The 14,996-nt window shown below is 39.0% G+C and overlaps 1 protein-coding gene across 1 annotated transcript; it reads right to left on the bottom strand.

The window, feature by feature from the left end:
• Nucleotides 1–110: 110 nt before the first annotated feature.
• LOC132988085 (four and a half LIM domains protein 1-like) lies at nucleotides 111–13,795 on the bottom strand. The gene is made up of 6 exons (XM_061055213.1): nucleotides 13,621–13,795; nucleotides 4,126–4,308; nucleotides 3,846–4,020; nucleotides 2,816–2,985; nucleotides 2,321–2,507; nucleotides 111–961 (listed from the first exon to the last, which is right to left on the bottom strand). Exons 2-6 carry the CDS (start codon nucleotides 4,279–4,281, stop codon nucleotides 810–812), a joined length of 840 nt encoding a protein of 279 aa, XP_060911196.1. The 5' UTR covers nucleotides 4,282–4,308; nucleotides 13,621–13,795; the 3' UTR covers nucleotides 111–809.
• Between the last annotated feature and the right edge of the window lie 1,201 nt (nucleotides 13,796–14,996).

A 14,996-nucleotide genomic window follows, 5' to 3' on the forward strand; every position in this document is an offset into this window, starting at 1 on the left:
CATAATCCCTTTATATTCCTCAAAATATATTTTTTAAATGTTATATGAATAGAAAAGAAAAATCTTGTTTAAACAGTCCCCCCAAAAAATGTTACATCAAGTCATCATCATAGTTTTGTAGAAGGTTTTATTGTAAAAGACATCAGGCAGTACAGTTTGAATATATTACGTGCATGTGTCAGAGCGGAACAGTTTAGAAAAGTGCTTTAAAGTAAATGTATTCAAAACCATAGACTATAAAAAAAAGATACAGATACACAGTCAATGCTCATTTTTACATTTTGTTAGTAATTAGAAATGACAAATATAGATTGAAATTTGATGATTTCAAAAAAGTCAACTTTTTGATCATAGGACAGCATCAACTTAAAAAAAGTAAGTAGACATTAAAGCCACATAAGAAATAACTATTCTTTTAAAGGAAGTAAAATATACAATTAAAACAATCAAATTTGAATCTCTTTATTTTTTTTTTTCAGATTTAACATCACCTCACTTCTACTTACATTTAATTATTTCTCTATTAATGCGTGTATGAGCTGCTCATTTATTTTAGCGCTTTAGCATTTTAACGCTGTTCGTTTTGCTTTGTTAGTCATGGCGATCAGTCTGTATATTATATGTAAGCACGCAGCAGCACATCAATAAATCAACACGTTTTGGTCCCAGCAGTTTTAATCCTTCTGAGGATCATTTTACAAAAAAAAATCAACACATAGAAAAACATTTTTGAAATGGAGGCTCTGGCCTTTATGCAGAAAAGAAAAGATGGAACAATGACTGAAGGTTGTTGACCACTTTCTTGATGTCTACTTGTTTCCACAGTCGGAGCAGAGGATGTCTCTTCCATTGGCTACAAAACGCTTGTTGGCCAGACTGAGGGAGCATTTCTTGCAGTTGAAGCAGTATTCATGCCATGAGTTGCCCTCGTGGTTCACGACGTTCACTCCTTTACCAAAACCTGACAGGAGAAAAAAAGGAAGGGAGGGTTTGACTTTTTTTTAACCCCACAGCAGGAAATGTAAGTACACTCAAATCTTCAAAACAGTTTCTATGGCTCTGTATGTCCAGGTGTTTCTTCCCTTTCCCCGTACGTTTCAGTAATGGAATTATCATGTGACTATAGTATATCCTATTAATCAGATTTCTGCACTCAAGTGGTAACCAGTTAACTGCAAATATCTAGTTTGTGTTAGCAGCCATGATATTTTGCTTTGGTTGTTTGAAAGCTTTCAGTTTACCTAGTTTTTAAGAAATTACATTTTCCCAGGGTACGCTTTTCTTGGGACATCTGAAAGTGTTTTCTTGGTGGTCATGTCGACTTTTTTACACGTTGACAATAGTTCTATGTCATGCTCCAGTATTTGAATTCTCTTGATGTACCATTTAAATGAGAGCCCCCGTTTATCCAATCTGGGGCTTCATGATATGCAAGTAGGTCTGCACAGACAAAGACATGATTAATTGGTGACTCTAAATTGCCCGTAGGTGTGAATGTGAGTGTGGCTGGTTGTCCGTCTCTATATGTCCTGTGATTGCCTGGCAAACAGTCCAGGGTGTACCCCGCCTCTCGCCCAATGACAGCTGGGATCAGCTCCAGCCCCCCGCGACCCCAAACGGGGAAAAAAGCGGTAAAGATAATGGATGTGATGGATGATTAAGTGCCTGAAATCCAAAACAATTGTAGAAACCTCGGGTCAGAATCAGATTTAAGCGTCTCATTCAAGGTAATGAAACCCAGATTGATCCCATGTATAGTGCTGTATAGTGTTTCTTGGCAACTCTCAACTAACATGTCATAAACATTAAAAGCACTCTGGATTCTTCCATTTATCCAAAATGATGTGACATTACAATAACTCCAGTCTCTAGGAACCAGAATCAGAGGTTCCAGATGTGATTTATTTTCCATGAATCAGTCTTAAAAAGCTGCCATCACTCATGTCGTGTTCTTTAGTGATGATGATTTCTTTGTTATCTAGCCCTTCCATGTTTTGTTCCTCTTTTTTATAGCAGCAGTCTGCTATAAAGACCTAACTGACCGATCAGAATTTAATTGAAATTAAACATAACTGACGGCTGTAACCTAAAACACACATTTCAGCTGGCTGGCCAGCAGCTTGCCTGAATAGATAAAGATACATGTACTTCAGTGAGTGGAGGCTTTTCCTTTTATTTTTGAATGTAGTATAAATTCCTTTGCGCACAAAATATATTTTAATACCATGATTAAAAAAACAGCTCGTGTGCTTGTTTGTTTATCCACTGTTTGTCTTAATCGTATTGTATGACACTTTCATCACTTCTAATTCATCACTACCTGTGATGGGGTTTTGGCAGCCGCTGCATTTCTTAGCCACAGAGCTTTTGTAGCAGGCGACACAGAAGACCTGGTCCTCGTGGTTGGTGAAACTTGTCCCAGCAAGAGGCTTTGAGCAGGAGCTGCACACAAAACAGTGTCCATGCCAAGGCTGGTCCTGATAATTGACCCCTCCAGAGATTATCGCCTGGAAACAGATGCAAGAGAAGAGCTAAGTGTATGAACACAAGGGTGAACAGATTTTTTGGGTAAAGTTATATTAGCTTTTAAATGTGTTTTTTAAATAAGTTCAGTGGATCTTAAGAGGATCATTGAAGTTGATTTGTTTCAGTCCTCTTAAAGTTTAGTCTCTTATTAACTACAATCATCAGTAATGCATGGGCTGTCTGAAAGGTTGAATATATTTCACTACGTTATGTCTTTCAGGTTGTTCAGCTGTTATTAGGAGAAATAAGAAAATTGGGTCTTCTCAATGTTTCAGTAAAAAAAAAAAACCTTTTTGCAGCTGATGCAGTGTTTGGCAAACTTTCTGTCATAGCATGGGCTGCAGTAAGTGTCCGTTCCTTTAGAGAGGAAACTCTGCGATCCAATTGGTCGTTTACAGTTGCAACAGGTGAAACACTCGTCGTGCCATGAGTTCCCTTTGTACTCCACGCTCTCTTTGCCTGCAGGAGATCAGAGATGCGAAGTCAGAGAGAGGAAACAGTTTATGTTTAAGTTAACATCCACACTTTACTCAACGTGAGAGCTCTCTAAAGTCATTTTTAACAAATGCACTCCTGAAAACATCTAGATCATTTCAGGAGGACTGCCCCTGAAATCCTCCTGATCTAGTTGTTCACACATACACCCCACAGTGGGAGACTGTCCCTGTCAGACGGCAGGATGGGTGGAGGGCTTCCTGAGGCAAGACATAACACAAAAAGAACGAGGCGAAAGTGGAAGATGAAGCAACATACGACACTTTAAGAATATTTGCCTTTTTATCAGTGCTGCGTGTAGCTTTACAGAATCACAATATCAGCAAAAGAGCGAAGAAGAACATTCTGGGGAACAGAAAATGTAAATGTCAGCGCGTTCTAAAGTCGAGCCTCAATCGTAGAGAGTAAACTCCACCTGCCACTCCCACTCACTTTCGGTGAATTCTCCTGATCATATCTACTGCCTTCTCAAATCTCACACCTCGAAAACTTTTTTCAGGAGTTTTGTTCAGTTGTGAAAGTGCTATAAAAGAATTAGTTATTTGTCTTTGAATCCAGGTTTTTACAGTCTTGGCTGTACATGAGTAGCACAGCTTTCTCTTTTTGGTGTCATTGTTAGTTGAATATTTTGAGTTTAAATTAAAAAAATCATGAAAGTTCTGATGAACAATCAAAAACTTTAAACATGAAATGATGAGGAGAATTAGATACATACAGTATATAGTGAACATTGGATTCTTTAGAAATGTTTCTATTTCACAAAACCCATTTTAAACAGTGTGTCTCTGCAAACTGAAAACCAGGGTTTGCAGTTTATCACTTACCTGCAAGTATGGGTTTATAGCAGCCGTGGCAGCGGGGAGCGTCCTCTCTGGAGCAGCACTTTCCACACATGATGCGGTCGTCCTTTGTGCTGAAGGGCTCCTTGGCCAGAGGCTTGTAACACTTGGCACAACGGAAACACTCCTCATGCCAGTACCGACCCTTATGGCTGAGCTCCTTAAGAAAGAACAGCCCGTGGATGTAAGACATTAAAGACGCACCACTATACCCCTGATGATACTGTATGTAAAAGAACAAAAAAGAAAACTCAATAACACATACCTTCGACTCAACAGGTATCGGTCGATGGCACTGGGTGCAGGAGTTGGCGCAGAACTTTGTGTGGCAGCGGATGCATACTGGCCGGCCTTCATTGCGGATGAACCTCTTCCCCCCGAGGTCCTCTCCACAGTAGGAACAGTGTGAGCTGTCGGACATTGTCACTCCAGGGACTCAGAAGAACAACTAAGAAAGTAAAAGGGAAAATGATGGTTATTTTGAAGTCAAGAGATTGATTTTAAGCTGCTTATTTATTCCAACTTAACTCTCGTGTTTCTTTCACAGTTATATAAAAAGGAAATCTAGAGTGCCCCACATTTTCAGTGGAGGACACAAGTGTCTCGAGTTAAACTGAATGATCTGTTTTATGTAAGAGCACATGCTATTCTGTGCTTCGATATGATTTTGATAGATAATTGAAATCATTGGTGAAAGTTTGTTTAAAGTTGCAGGGAGCTTTATTTGCTGCTTGGACTGCTGGAGAGAGAAAAGATGAAGAGAGAAAACAGAAGCTGAACATAAGGTTTGTTCATTCAGTCTTTTAAAAGCTCTAAATATCACAACATCACTACTGAATCAGCTGCTCTCGTCGTATTATATTTACATTATAGTTGCGATAACGTTCTGAAAACGTTTGGCGATAACGTTCTAAAAACGTTTGGGGATAACGTTCTGAAAACGTTTGGGGATAACGTTCTGAAAACGTTTGGGGATAACGTTCTGAAAACGTTTGGGGATAACGTTCTGAAAACGTTTGGGGATAACGTTCTGAAAACGTTTGGCGATAACGTTCTAAAAACGTTTGGGGATAACGTTCTGAAAACGTTTGGGGATAACGTTCTGAAAACGTTTGGCGATAACGTTCTGAAAACGTTTGGGGATAACGTTCTGAAAACGTTTGGCGATAACGTTCTGAAAACGTTTGGGGATAACGTTCTAAAAACGTTTGGGGATAACGTTCTGAAAACGTTTGGGGATAACGTTCTAAAAACGTTTGGGGATAACGTTCTGAAAACGTTTGGCGATAACGTTCTGAAAACGTTTGGGGATAACTTTCTGAAAACGTTTGGGGATAAAGTTCTGAAAACGTTTGGGGATAACGTTCTAAAAACGTTTGGGGATAACGTTCTAAAAACATTTGGGGATAACGTTCTGAAAACGTTTGGGGATAACGTTCTAAAACGTTTCGCGATAACTTTCTGAAAACGTTTGGCGATAACGTTCTAAAAACGTGGAATTATGTGTCATTACCGTCTTTTGGAGAGAGGGCCCCCCCAAGAGATTTTTGCCTAGGGCCCCACCAGATTCTAGAATCGCCACTGAAGGAATGTGCTAATGAAATAATCTTTTGTATACAGCAGCAGAATCCAGGTGCGGACTCGAGTGCTTTTGTGTTTGCACAGAAGTGGGAGAGCTTCATGTGTTTCTTAGTTTCTCCTCTGTGCCTGATAAAGTCACTGGGAACAAGTTACAACTGATAACGTAGACAATAAAGTTCGACAGCTGGTATCAGACGGAGACAAATGACCAACAACATCAGCTTGATTATTGTATTTCTCATAAGCACGTCTGTCAAAGTCAAGCTGACGACTTATTTACGGAACTGGGGGTCATTAGGTTATATGTTATCCTCAATGTTGTATGAGGGCAGGAAACAAAATCCTGGTTTAATTTTAAACTGATCAGTTTGTACAATATCTTGTTTTTCCAAGTAAAAAATGGCTGAAAACTAAAACACAAAGGAACTTAATTTTATAACCTTGTTTATTGTCTCATACTTTTCCCAGCCTTTGTCCAAATGTTCAACTCAGTCAAATAATCCCTGAAAGACCATCAGCAGATTTTAAAGCATCACAAACATTAAGAATGTAAATTTCAGGTGTAGTGTAATCAGCTTTTGTTTGTGACAATTCGGTGGTGTCTGCAGGATTTGGACGGCTGAGGAAGGATAGAATATTAAATACAATACAGTTCACAAAGACCCTCTTAAAATATAATATACAGCTATAATATACGATACTACTATACATCTATACACCACTGCTTCTGTTTGTTGTTAAACTCGCAAGGTTAGTTGTGTTACAAAAACAGGATCTATGCAAACACGCTGAACGGCAGGATATATGAGTAAGTTAACGTAAACTGCACCCCTCAGTGTATATTTTATCACCAATGTATAGATGTGGATTTTTCTCATATTTCACAGGTCACTGAGTCAATGAACACATTTGATTTTCCTGCAGTTTGTTCATGAAGTTCTAAATCCAATTTAAGCTTCTTTGTGCAACTCATTCCTCGCCTCTTAGAACCACTCTCCCTAAAATAAGACACATAAAGTTCCCAAACATAGAACCCAAATCACCACGTTGATCTTCATAACTCACTCACACAGCTGTGATTACAGGGTCGCCAAATGGTACACAACAGGATCACAGCAACACGAACACACAGAAATGTCGAGGAAAAGATGGTTTAAATCTGTTTGCCCCGTTATTTCCCCACATCGGGGTTCACACTGGCTGAACGCGAGGAATTCACTTCATCTAAGTGTTTGTGTGTGTGTGTGTGTGTGTGTGTGTGTGTGTGTGTGTGTGTGTGTGTGTGTGTGTGTGTGTGTGTGTGTGTGTGTGTGTGTGTGTGTGTGTGTGTGTGTGTGTGTGTGTGTGTGTGTGTGTGTGTGTGTGTGTGTGTGTGTGTGTGTGTGTGTGTGTGTGTGTGTGTGTGTGTGTGTGTGTGTGTGGCTGCACAGTGAGGTGAATGTATGAAGGAATGCCTGGTATGACTAATGTGGTTAGATCTGGAACGTTGACAGCATTTTGACAGAACCTCCACACACACACACACACTCACACTCACTCCACCTCTCACATGGACCACTCCCCAGGATACCACCAAAACCACAAACTATAGTGCTGGCCTCTTGGCTGGAGTGGCACGTTGGCTCAGATTCATGAGGAAGTTCTGGCTTTGGCTCAGGACCAACGTTACCACAAGTTCAGGTTGCGTTCACAAACAGTCAAATCCTCCTTTTTCTTGAATTTCTTTAAGCTCCCAGAAAAAAAAAAGAAAAGAGAAATACCGAAAGAGCTGGGAATCATTTTGTTTTATAAACGCTGAAAGAGTTGAGTTTGTTGATAGTTATGCCCATCCGAATAATTTTGGAAGGTAAACAAAAATCCTGATACGATATCTGAATCTGTCAGAGAAAGGCACAAAATATGACAGCTTTAAAATATGTCCACCAAAACTACCAATCTGTCTTATTGATGGTGAAAGTGTCGTTCCAAAAAGTGAATCTGAAATTAAATTGTTAGAATTCCTGAAAGGGAATTATCATTGAAGATCAAGAAAGTCCGGGAACAACTGAATTCCCTTTAATAACATTACATCAAGTTCATCCTCAATTAGTACGCAATTACATGGAAAATATTCAAGATTTCATTGAATTCACATTTTCTATTTATCTGCTGTTCTTCATGATTCACAAAACACCTGTGTTTTAAAAACTGGGATTCATTCACAGCCATACATCCAAGTGAATCAGCATTCAGTTTCAGTGAAATAAATTCCCTTTTGTTTTGATGCTGTCAGGATTGAACGGTCCACTCCAGGCTTCAGAGAGCCTTACAGCATCTAACAGCTCTCTGACGCAGGAATGTGTCTGAGGTTAAAAGTAATACAGCTAATACGGTTGATTAAATCACTTCTTTTGTGTTCTTGCCTCCTCAGCAAAGGGGGTACAAAACTTCCACTGACAACATGTGGAGTGGGCATACATCTTCCTTTCAGTGAGCTGCTAATTCTTCACTTATTAATGGAAAAAAACCAGCAGCCGGTTTGTTTGTTGACTGGGTGAGGTTGCCCAACCATCTTCACACGAAGACAGCAAGTCCAGACAGCCATGAAAAGTAAGGTCTGATATTTGCAGGTTATCTCTCTGCCTCTACTCACTCTAATTAGAAGTCTCTTTTCTTATTTTTCTTTATACCTGCACTGGAAAACTACCTGAGAACATGGTGTGGGTCTGAGCCTGTTAGAGCAGCTAATAAAAATGCTTGGCTACAAACATGGTGAAAATGTTATCTGATGGGAGGCAAACAATGGCTGACAGGAAGCCAGCCATGATCCACACAGGTTGCAGAAGAATAAATCAGGTTACACTGACGTCACAGGGCTTTGAGGACCGTGTTTCTTCACGTCTTTACTTTGTTTTTCCGCGATAAATGTTCCTGCTGTCTAAGAGGTACGACAGCACCCATCTATCATTCTCTTGTAGCCAGGCTGCCAATGCAAAAACAACATTTGATCACCATAGAAACCGTTAAACGGGAAATTAAGCTGTGTCACACAGTTAAATGATGCTGACTTTTAAGGCAGTTTACAGCAGCCAGGGACAACTCTGTGTGTGTACTTGTTTTAATCACATTATGGGGACGTAAATATGTACAGGAATTGACATCATTTGGACTCACTAACCTGGCTCCGAAAGGGCAAACTGTTTTTTTTTTTTGGTGAATAGGTCTTTGTGTTTGGCACACATAAGGGTTCGGTAAGAAGGGAGAATTATGAAATACTAATTCCTAATTCATTTATTTTCACTACACAATTCTTGAGCTTCACTGTCGGTTTCTTCTTCATGCCATTCGTTGTTAGAAAACGTCTTCCGGTTTGAAAACCACTGATGATAGTTTCCTCTGATTCCTTTATTTCTGTCTTTTTCTCTTTCCCTGTACATTCAGTCTCACTTCTGTAAAATGTTCAGTCACCTGACTGTAAGAGTTAGAGCTCTGTGCAGTCTCCCATCCAAAACCCTGTGGTGTAAAACCAAAACTCGAAGGTGACATCATGCAATATGGACGAGAGGAAAGTCACGCACACATGAAAACACATGTGGCATAGAATAAATGACGGGGGAAGCAGACCAAAAATAACTCAGAGAGAGAGAGAGAGAGCACACGGCCATGACACACACGACTTGATACAAAAAAGTGTCTTATACCCTCCATGTGTGTTTGTGTGTATTGGCATGATCTTATCGCTAAAGAATGTAGAGGGAAAACTGAGAAACAGGAAGTCTCCATCAGAAGTTGGCACAGTCCAGTCACACATACATGCAAATACACACACACACACACACACACACACACACACACACACACACACACACACACACACACACACAATCTTTTTATTCTCTGACGTCTGGCAATCTCTCTTAAATGATTGACTTCATGTGGCAGTCTGAGGGAAATGTTACAAGGCTTCTTGGTGTCTTAAAAGTAAATAAAGGTTTAAACCATAGACTGTATCAAACATAGACATTGTCATAGTGACGTTACCTATTGTTTTGATGATGCGTTACAAAGTTCAGTAATGGCCACCAGACTGTAAATGCTTCACCTTTCTAACTAGCAAAGCGGTGGAGTTGAGGCCATTTTGGTTGCCAAAACCCGCCTACAGTTTTTACGGATAAAGAAATAAGTACAGAGACTAAAACATTTCTGAACCATGCTGTAAATGTGTTTATTTCTGCAGTAAAAATGGGCATTTTATTATGTAACCTTATCTGGGATTCCTTTGCTTTTGGTGAGCCATCCTCACACACAAAAAAAAAACTGCAGTTGTTTGCACACCTGCTGTGTTTGCCTCTTGGTTGTAAAAATCTGAACTTAGTGTTGAAGTATATGGGAAAAAGATTCGATTTTTTATGATTCTCAGCTGTGTTGGGGTAGAATGTCTCCCAAACTTGTGTGCTCTGGTTTAAAGGTCACATACCAGTATTATGCAAAAAATAGAAAAGACCATCCTTCCTCTCTATTTTTTGCCTGCTCCACTTTTCAGAAAATGTGTGCTCAAACAGGCCGTTTAGAGATTTTCCCTTTATGACATCACGTATTAGTATTATTAAATGTAGATTTTTAAAAAGAATAAATAAACTGTATTGATTTTGGAACAGATAAAGTAAAGTGCATCTGTCAGTGATAATAAAATTCTATCTTTTATTTTTTCGGGAGGATTTGTCAGTGATTCATAATCTTTAATATATTTTCCAAATTAATTATCTTTTTCTTATATATCATGGCAGAAAAAAATCCCCAAAATCCCCTGCCAAATGGTTCCAGAGCAGAGTGACAACAAAAAAATGATCAACAGTCAAAAAGCTGTGAGATGAAAAACAGCATAAAATCAACATGTCAGAAATTACATGAGGTTTTTGTATCCTTATTTATGAAGCTCTTGTTGAAGTTGCATCATTCAAAGACGTTTTCTGCCTCGTCTTCAGGAAAAACATTTATGATAAAACTAATCTTAGCTGATTGTTTTAGCTACTCGCACAACACTTACATTAAATAATATATTTATTATTTATTTAACCAGGTTCTTTGACTATACAGAAATAAGAGTTCAGTGATGATTGTTTTCATTTAATTTCTTATTTTGGTTTTTGCACAAACATCAAGAAAAGTATGAACTAACTAATCCTTTAGCTTTCACCATTTATAAATTGTTTCCATTATTAACATACTAATATGAATTTAAAGAGCATTCCTAGCCCTGATTCCTGTCACACTATCTCAAAATAAATACACATCGGTACTGAAAACAGAGCAGTGAGTCAGACTATCTGAGCTCCACATCAGCCTACAAAGAGATAGAATTGTTTGATTTGGCTGCGCTGAGCCACATTCCTAAAGGTGGACTAAAGCAGACAGAACAGATCTGAGTCGTGTAGAGTGAGGATGAAGAAACACAGATTGTACCGCTACAACAGGACTGACATGATGGTTTTACCAGAAGCCTGAACTGTTCTACAACCTTTACATAACTCAGTCTGTTCAGTTTCTGCCTGCGCACTCCGGTTTCTGCACTAATCGTTTTCGCTCTCCTTTTCCGCCCTCTGTCCTCAATTCATAGACTGAGATGTCTTTCAGGGCAGAGCAGCTGAAAAAACTGGAACCCATCAGCAGCAGCTATGTATGACCACTTTCCATTTCCATGAATGTTCGAGTGTGTGTGTGTGCGCGTGTGTGTCTGCAAATCCCAACTATTGTTTCAGTTTCTTCCCCTAACAATGAAATCATATTTGTTTAGATCATTTAGCGTCAGTTTAACTGTTTTACCACAAGACTGAGTGAACTCACAGATTGTCACCACATTAAAGGAAACACAATATTATGGTCTGGTGTCAGTAGCAATTTGTCAGGTCACCACCAGGCACCAAAATGATTTCTGTATTCCTAAATAAATGTTACACTTCTGTTTAATTTCCCTCATTAGTGTTTGTTGATGGTGGAGGATAGTGTCATCTTCCACATTGACACCACCTTTCTTTACATGTTTGACCCATGTGTTACTAAATTTAGGTTTAAAGAAGGGATTCAACAGCTTGGGAAACATGCCAGTTTTTTTTTGTTTTGTATGTTTTTTAGTTAAAGTTCCATTAAAATATCTAACTTAAACAAATGTGAATTACGTTTTGAAGCTACAGCTAACAGATAGTTTTTCTTAGCTGGGTCTCGACCTCTGAGACTTACTCGTGAACATTTATCATATTTTTTCTAAGGCTGCTGAAAAAAAATGTAAAAAAATATTGTTTGTTTTTTTAATCAGTCGCCACTGTTTGCTTTGGGAGCTTACAGGGAAATTGACAGAGCTAAGCTAGGTGTTTCCTTTTGCTTCTGACGGTATGATGTCTATGATGTCATAAGTTACCCTGTGGTAGCCCTAGTTTTAACATTGTTGTAAAACTTTTGGAAAAATGGAAGTACACTCCTCAACAAGTCTTGTTGTTTAATACGTTAACATTTAATATAATATTCCTGATTTCCTTGAATCAAAGCATATCTGATCTGTATTGTGTGATATGTTCTTTGTTTTTGTTTTTTGATGTGGGGCAGCTGCTTCCAGCCTCTCACTTATATTCCCCAAGGTTATAGCTATCTATCAAAGCCTTTTTTCTGCCAATATCCCAACCTCGGATTATTGTCTGTGAGTCCGAGCTCATCACAACAGTTTGCAGTGGCTGTAGGTCAAAGAAAACACACTGCCAAGTTTAAAACTTCAACCTGACTGCATGTACTTTCATGTTGTCAGAGCACTAAATCCACAGAACCCCATTCAAATCTCCATTAAAACCCTGCTCTAAAATTATGGGGCTTTCCATTAGGGATTCATGAAAAGAAGAAACATAGCATCTGCAGCCCATTTACATTCTATCCTGTAATAACACATCAGGCAAAACACAACAGGGACTTACCATGACATGAAGCCAGACAAAATGCATAAAGTTTTACGATCCTGTGATGTATTTTATGGCAATGAGCTCATGGTAATTTCTTTAACATGCAGGCAGCTCACAGAGTCAGACTAAAACTCCCTATGGTGCTTTGGAGTGTGTGTGTGTGTGTGTGTGTGTGTGTGTGTGTGTGTGTGTGTGTGTGTGTGTGTGTGTGTGTGTGTGTGTGTGTGTGTGTGTGTGTGTGTGTGTGTGTGTGTGTGTGTGTGTGTGTGTGTGTGTGTGTGTGTGTGTGTGTGTGTGTGTGTGTGTGTTTGACAGGCTACAAAATGTCAGTCTCACATATGGGTCCTTCTTAGTTTATTTACTGTCTGTGTCTGTGCATTTGCAGTAGTTGGCGCTGTAAGAAAAAGATCTCCATATGACTGTAACAATAAGCAAAAGTTGTTAGGATTAAGATGTTTGATGATGATGCATGTAAGTTGAATAATTGCTCTTCATCCATTCTATTTCTGCCACGTGATCTGATCTATGTGTAAAACAAGAAAGAGCTCAATCAAACACATAGATCTCACTTCACAACCACAACAATACAACACAAAGACAGACGAATAACATGCATTTGAACACACACACAGGCTATAAAAAGGACAATGAAACGGAACTACAGGAATTTTAATTGACTTCTGTGATGCATTTTAAGCTCAGCGGTTCCATCAGAGAGTGAAAAAGCAGACTTACTAACTGGAAACAGATTTCAGAAGCAGCCTTGGCTTCACAAGTGAGCATGTAACTGTATAGTTCACACACACGGCACACACACACTTCTGACAGAAACAGACAGACAGATAGCCAACGCCCGTACAACTTGTTTCCTGTATATATCCACATATCAAAGTAGTCTACTGCTTTGAAAGTAAGGTGTCTGTGAAATCAGACGTGTGAAAGGGGAATATGTTGGACCTACTGTACAAAAGTTCAAGGGACATTCTGTAGATGTAATCACGCAATAGCTCACTTTTCATTGAAATAAACAAATTCAAACATATTTTTTATTTTATTTAAAAAGACAAAAAAAAAAAAAAAAAATCCCGGAACGGATTTTGTTAACACTTTAATCAGATCTCAAATAACCTGCAATTGCAATTGCAAAAAAAAAAAAACGCAAACTTTGAAAACAACCCTCGGTTTGGTTTGAAAACGAGCGAAAGCAGAAGCAGGTTTGTTTAGACAGGAAGAGTCGTGAACGGCAGCTCTCTTACCGGGATTGGGTGATGACTGCGGCGGGGACGAGATGTGCCCCCTTTACTGTGTGGCAGCGGCGGAATTCCGCTTAAACGAGACCCTCACACGTTTGAAGTGGGCTACTGGCTTCCATCTGCGGTGCGTTAAGCCCATAGACTGTATTTATACAGACTTCGGTCAAGTCAGACACAAAGAGCCAGGCTCCCACCAGATATAAGACGTTTCACCTTCAAAATAAAGAAGGAAGTTTGACGTTAGAAAACTAGCTTACAGTACATGAAACGCTTTAAATGTCTGCAAAATAGGCTACTTTGGGTGTAAAGTTAAAGCAAACTATTTAACAAGTTTTAAGATTATATGTTAATAAGATTTTTTTTTTTTTTAAAGCAGCCAAGTAGCAGCCTACTATTTTACAACACTTACATCAGACCAAGCAATTGGAATCAAAAGGAGGCATTATGAGTGATTCACATCGATTACTGTAATTCACTTTATTTTGGTATCACTCAGTCATCTCTATCCCGCCTTCAACTCATACAAAATTCAGCAGCCAGAGTCCTAAGACGGTCAAAAAGGAGAGATCATATCACCCCAGTTCTTGCCTCCTTACACTGGCTGCCAGTCAAGCTCAGGATTGATTTTAAAAAGACTTCTGACTGTGTTTAAGGCATTAAATGGACTTGCCCCCCCTCCTATCCCCATATAAACCGGTGAGAGATCTTAGGGTCATCTGCACAAAACCTTCTGTCACTGCCTAGATCGAGGACAAGGTGCAATGGGGATCGGGCCTTTTCTATTGCAGGACCAAAACTATGGAACTCTTTGCCCCCAGACATCCGTCTCTCTCCCACTATTGGTGTTTTTAAAACATATTTTTACTCAATTGCTTTTAATGTTCAGTAACCCGTTTTTTTTGTTTTTGTTTTTTTAATTGTTGTTATTCTTCTCTGTTACTTTTTAATGCTTTGTTTCTGCAATGTTCAGCACTTTGGATCAATCAATGTTGTGTTTAAAGTGCTATATAAATAAAGTTGATTTGATTTGACGATAAGAAAAAAGTCGTCCAAGAACATCACTGGGACTTTTCACTGTCAGCCAGGAGTTCTTTACGTTACAGTATTGTAGATTAAAACCACTAAGCAGCTGCTCTGGTAACCTTGGACACAAACAACAGCAAGAGTGCAGGAGAATGTTTGGGTTGCTTGGCAACAGTCCAGTTCTGTTAAATTATGGAAATAATTGGGTTGTTGAGGCAAAAAAACAACAGTCTGATATCGAGTTTCGCCTCTTCATATGAAATGCCGCTTATATAACAGTTACACAGTTTTTAAAAGCAATCACACCTCAATGTAGTTGACTGATTAGCAGCACTGCTGTTATTGTTCACAGCACT

The sequence above is a fragment of the Labrus mixtus genome, chromosome 14 (genome assembly GCF_963584025.1).
Source record: "Labrus mixtus chromosome 14, fLabMix1.1, whole genome shotgun sequence".
NCBI lineage: Eukaryota > Metazoa > Chordata > Actinopteri > Labriformes > Labridae > Labrus > Labrus mixtus.

Coding starts and splice junctions, on each gene's coding strand:
- LOC132988085 (XM_061055213.1), bottom strand. CDS start 4,281: ATGTCCGACAGCTCACACTGTTCCTACTGTGGAGAGGACCTCGGGGGG. Junction 4,021..4,125: donor CGATACCTGTTGAGTCGAAG/GTATGTGTTATT, acceptor TTCTTTCTTAAG/GAGCTCAGCCATAAGGGTCG. Junction 2,508..2,815: donor ACTGCATCAGCTGCAAAAAG/GTTTTTTTTTTT, acceptor ATCTGTTTCCAG/GCGATAATCTCTGGAGGGGT.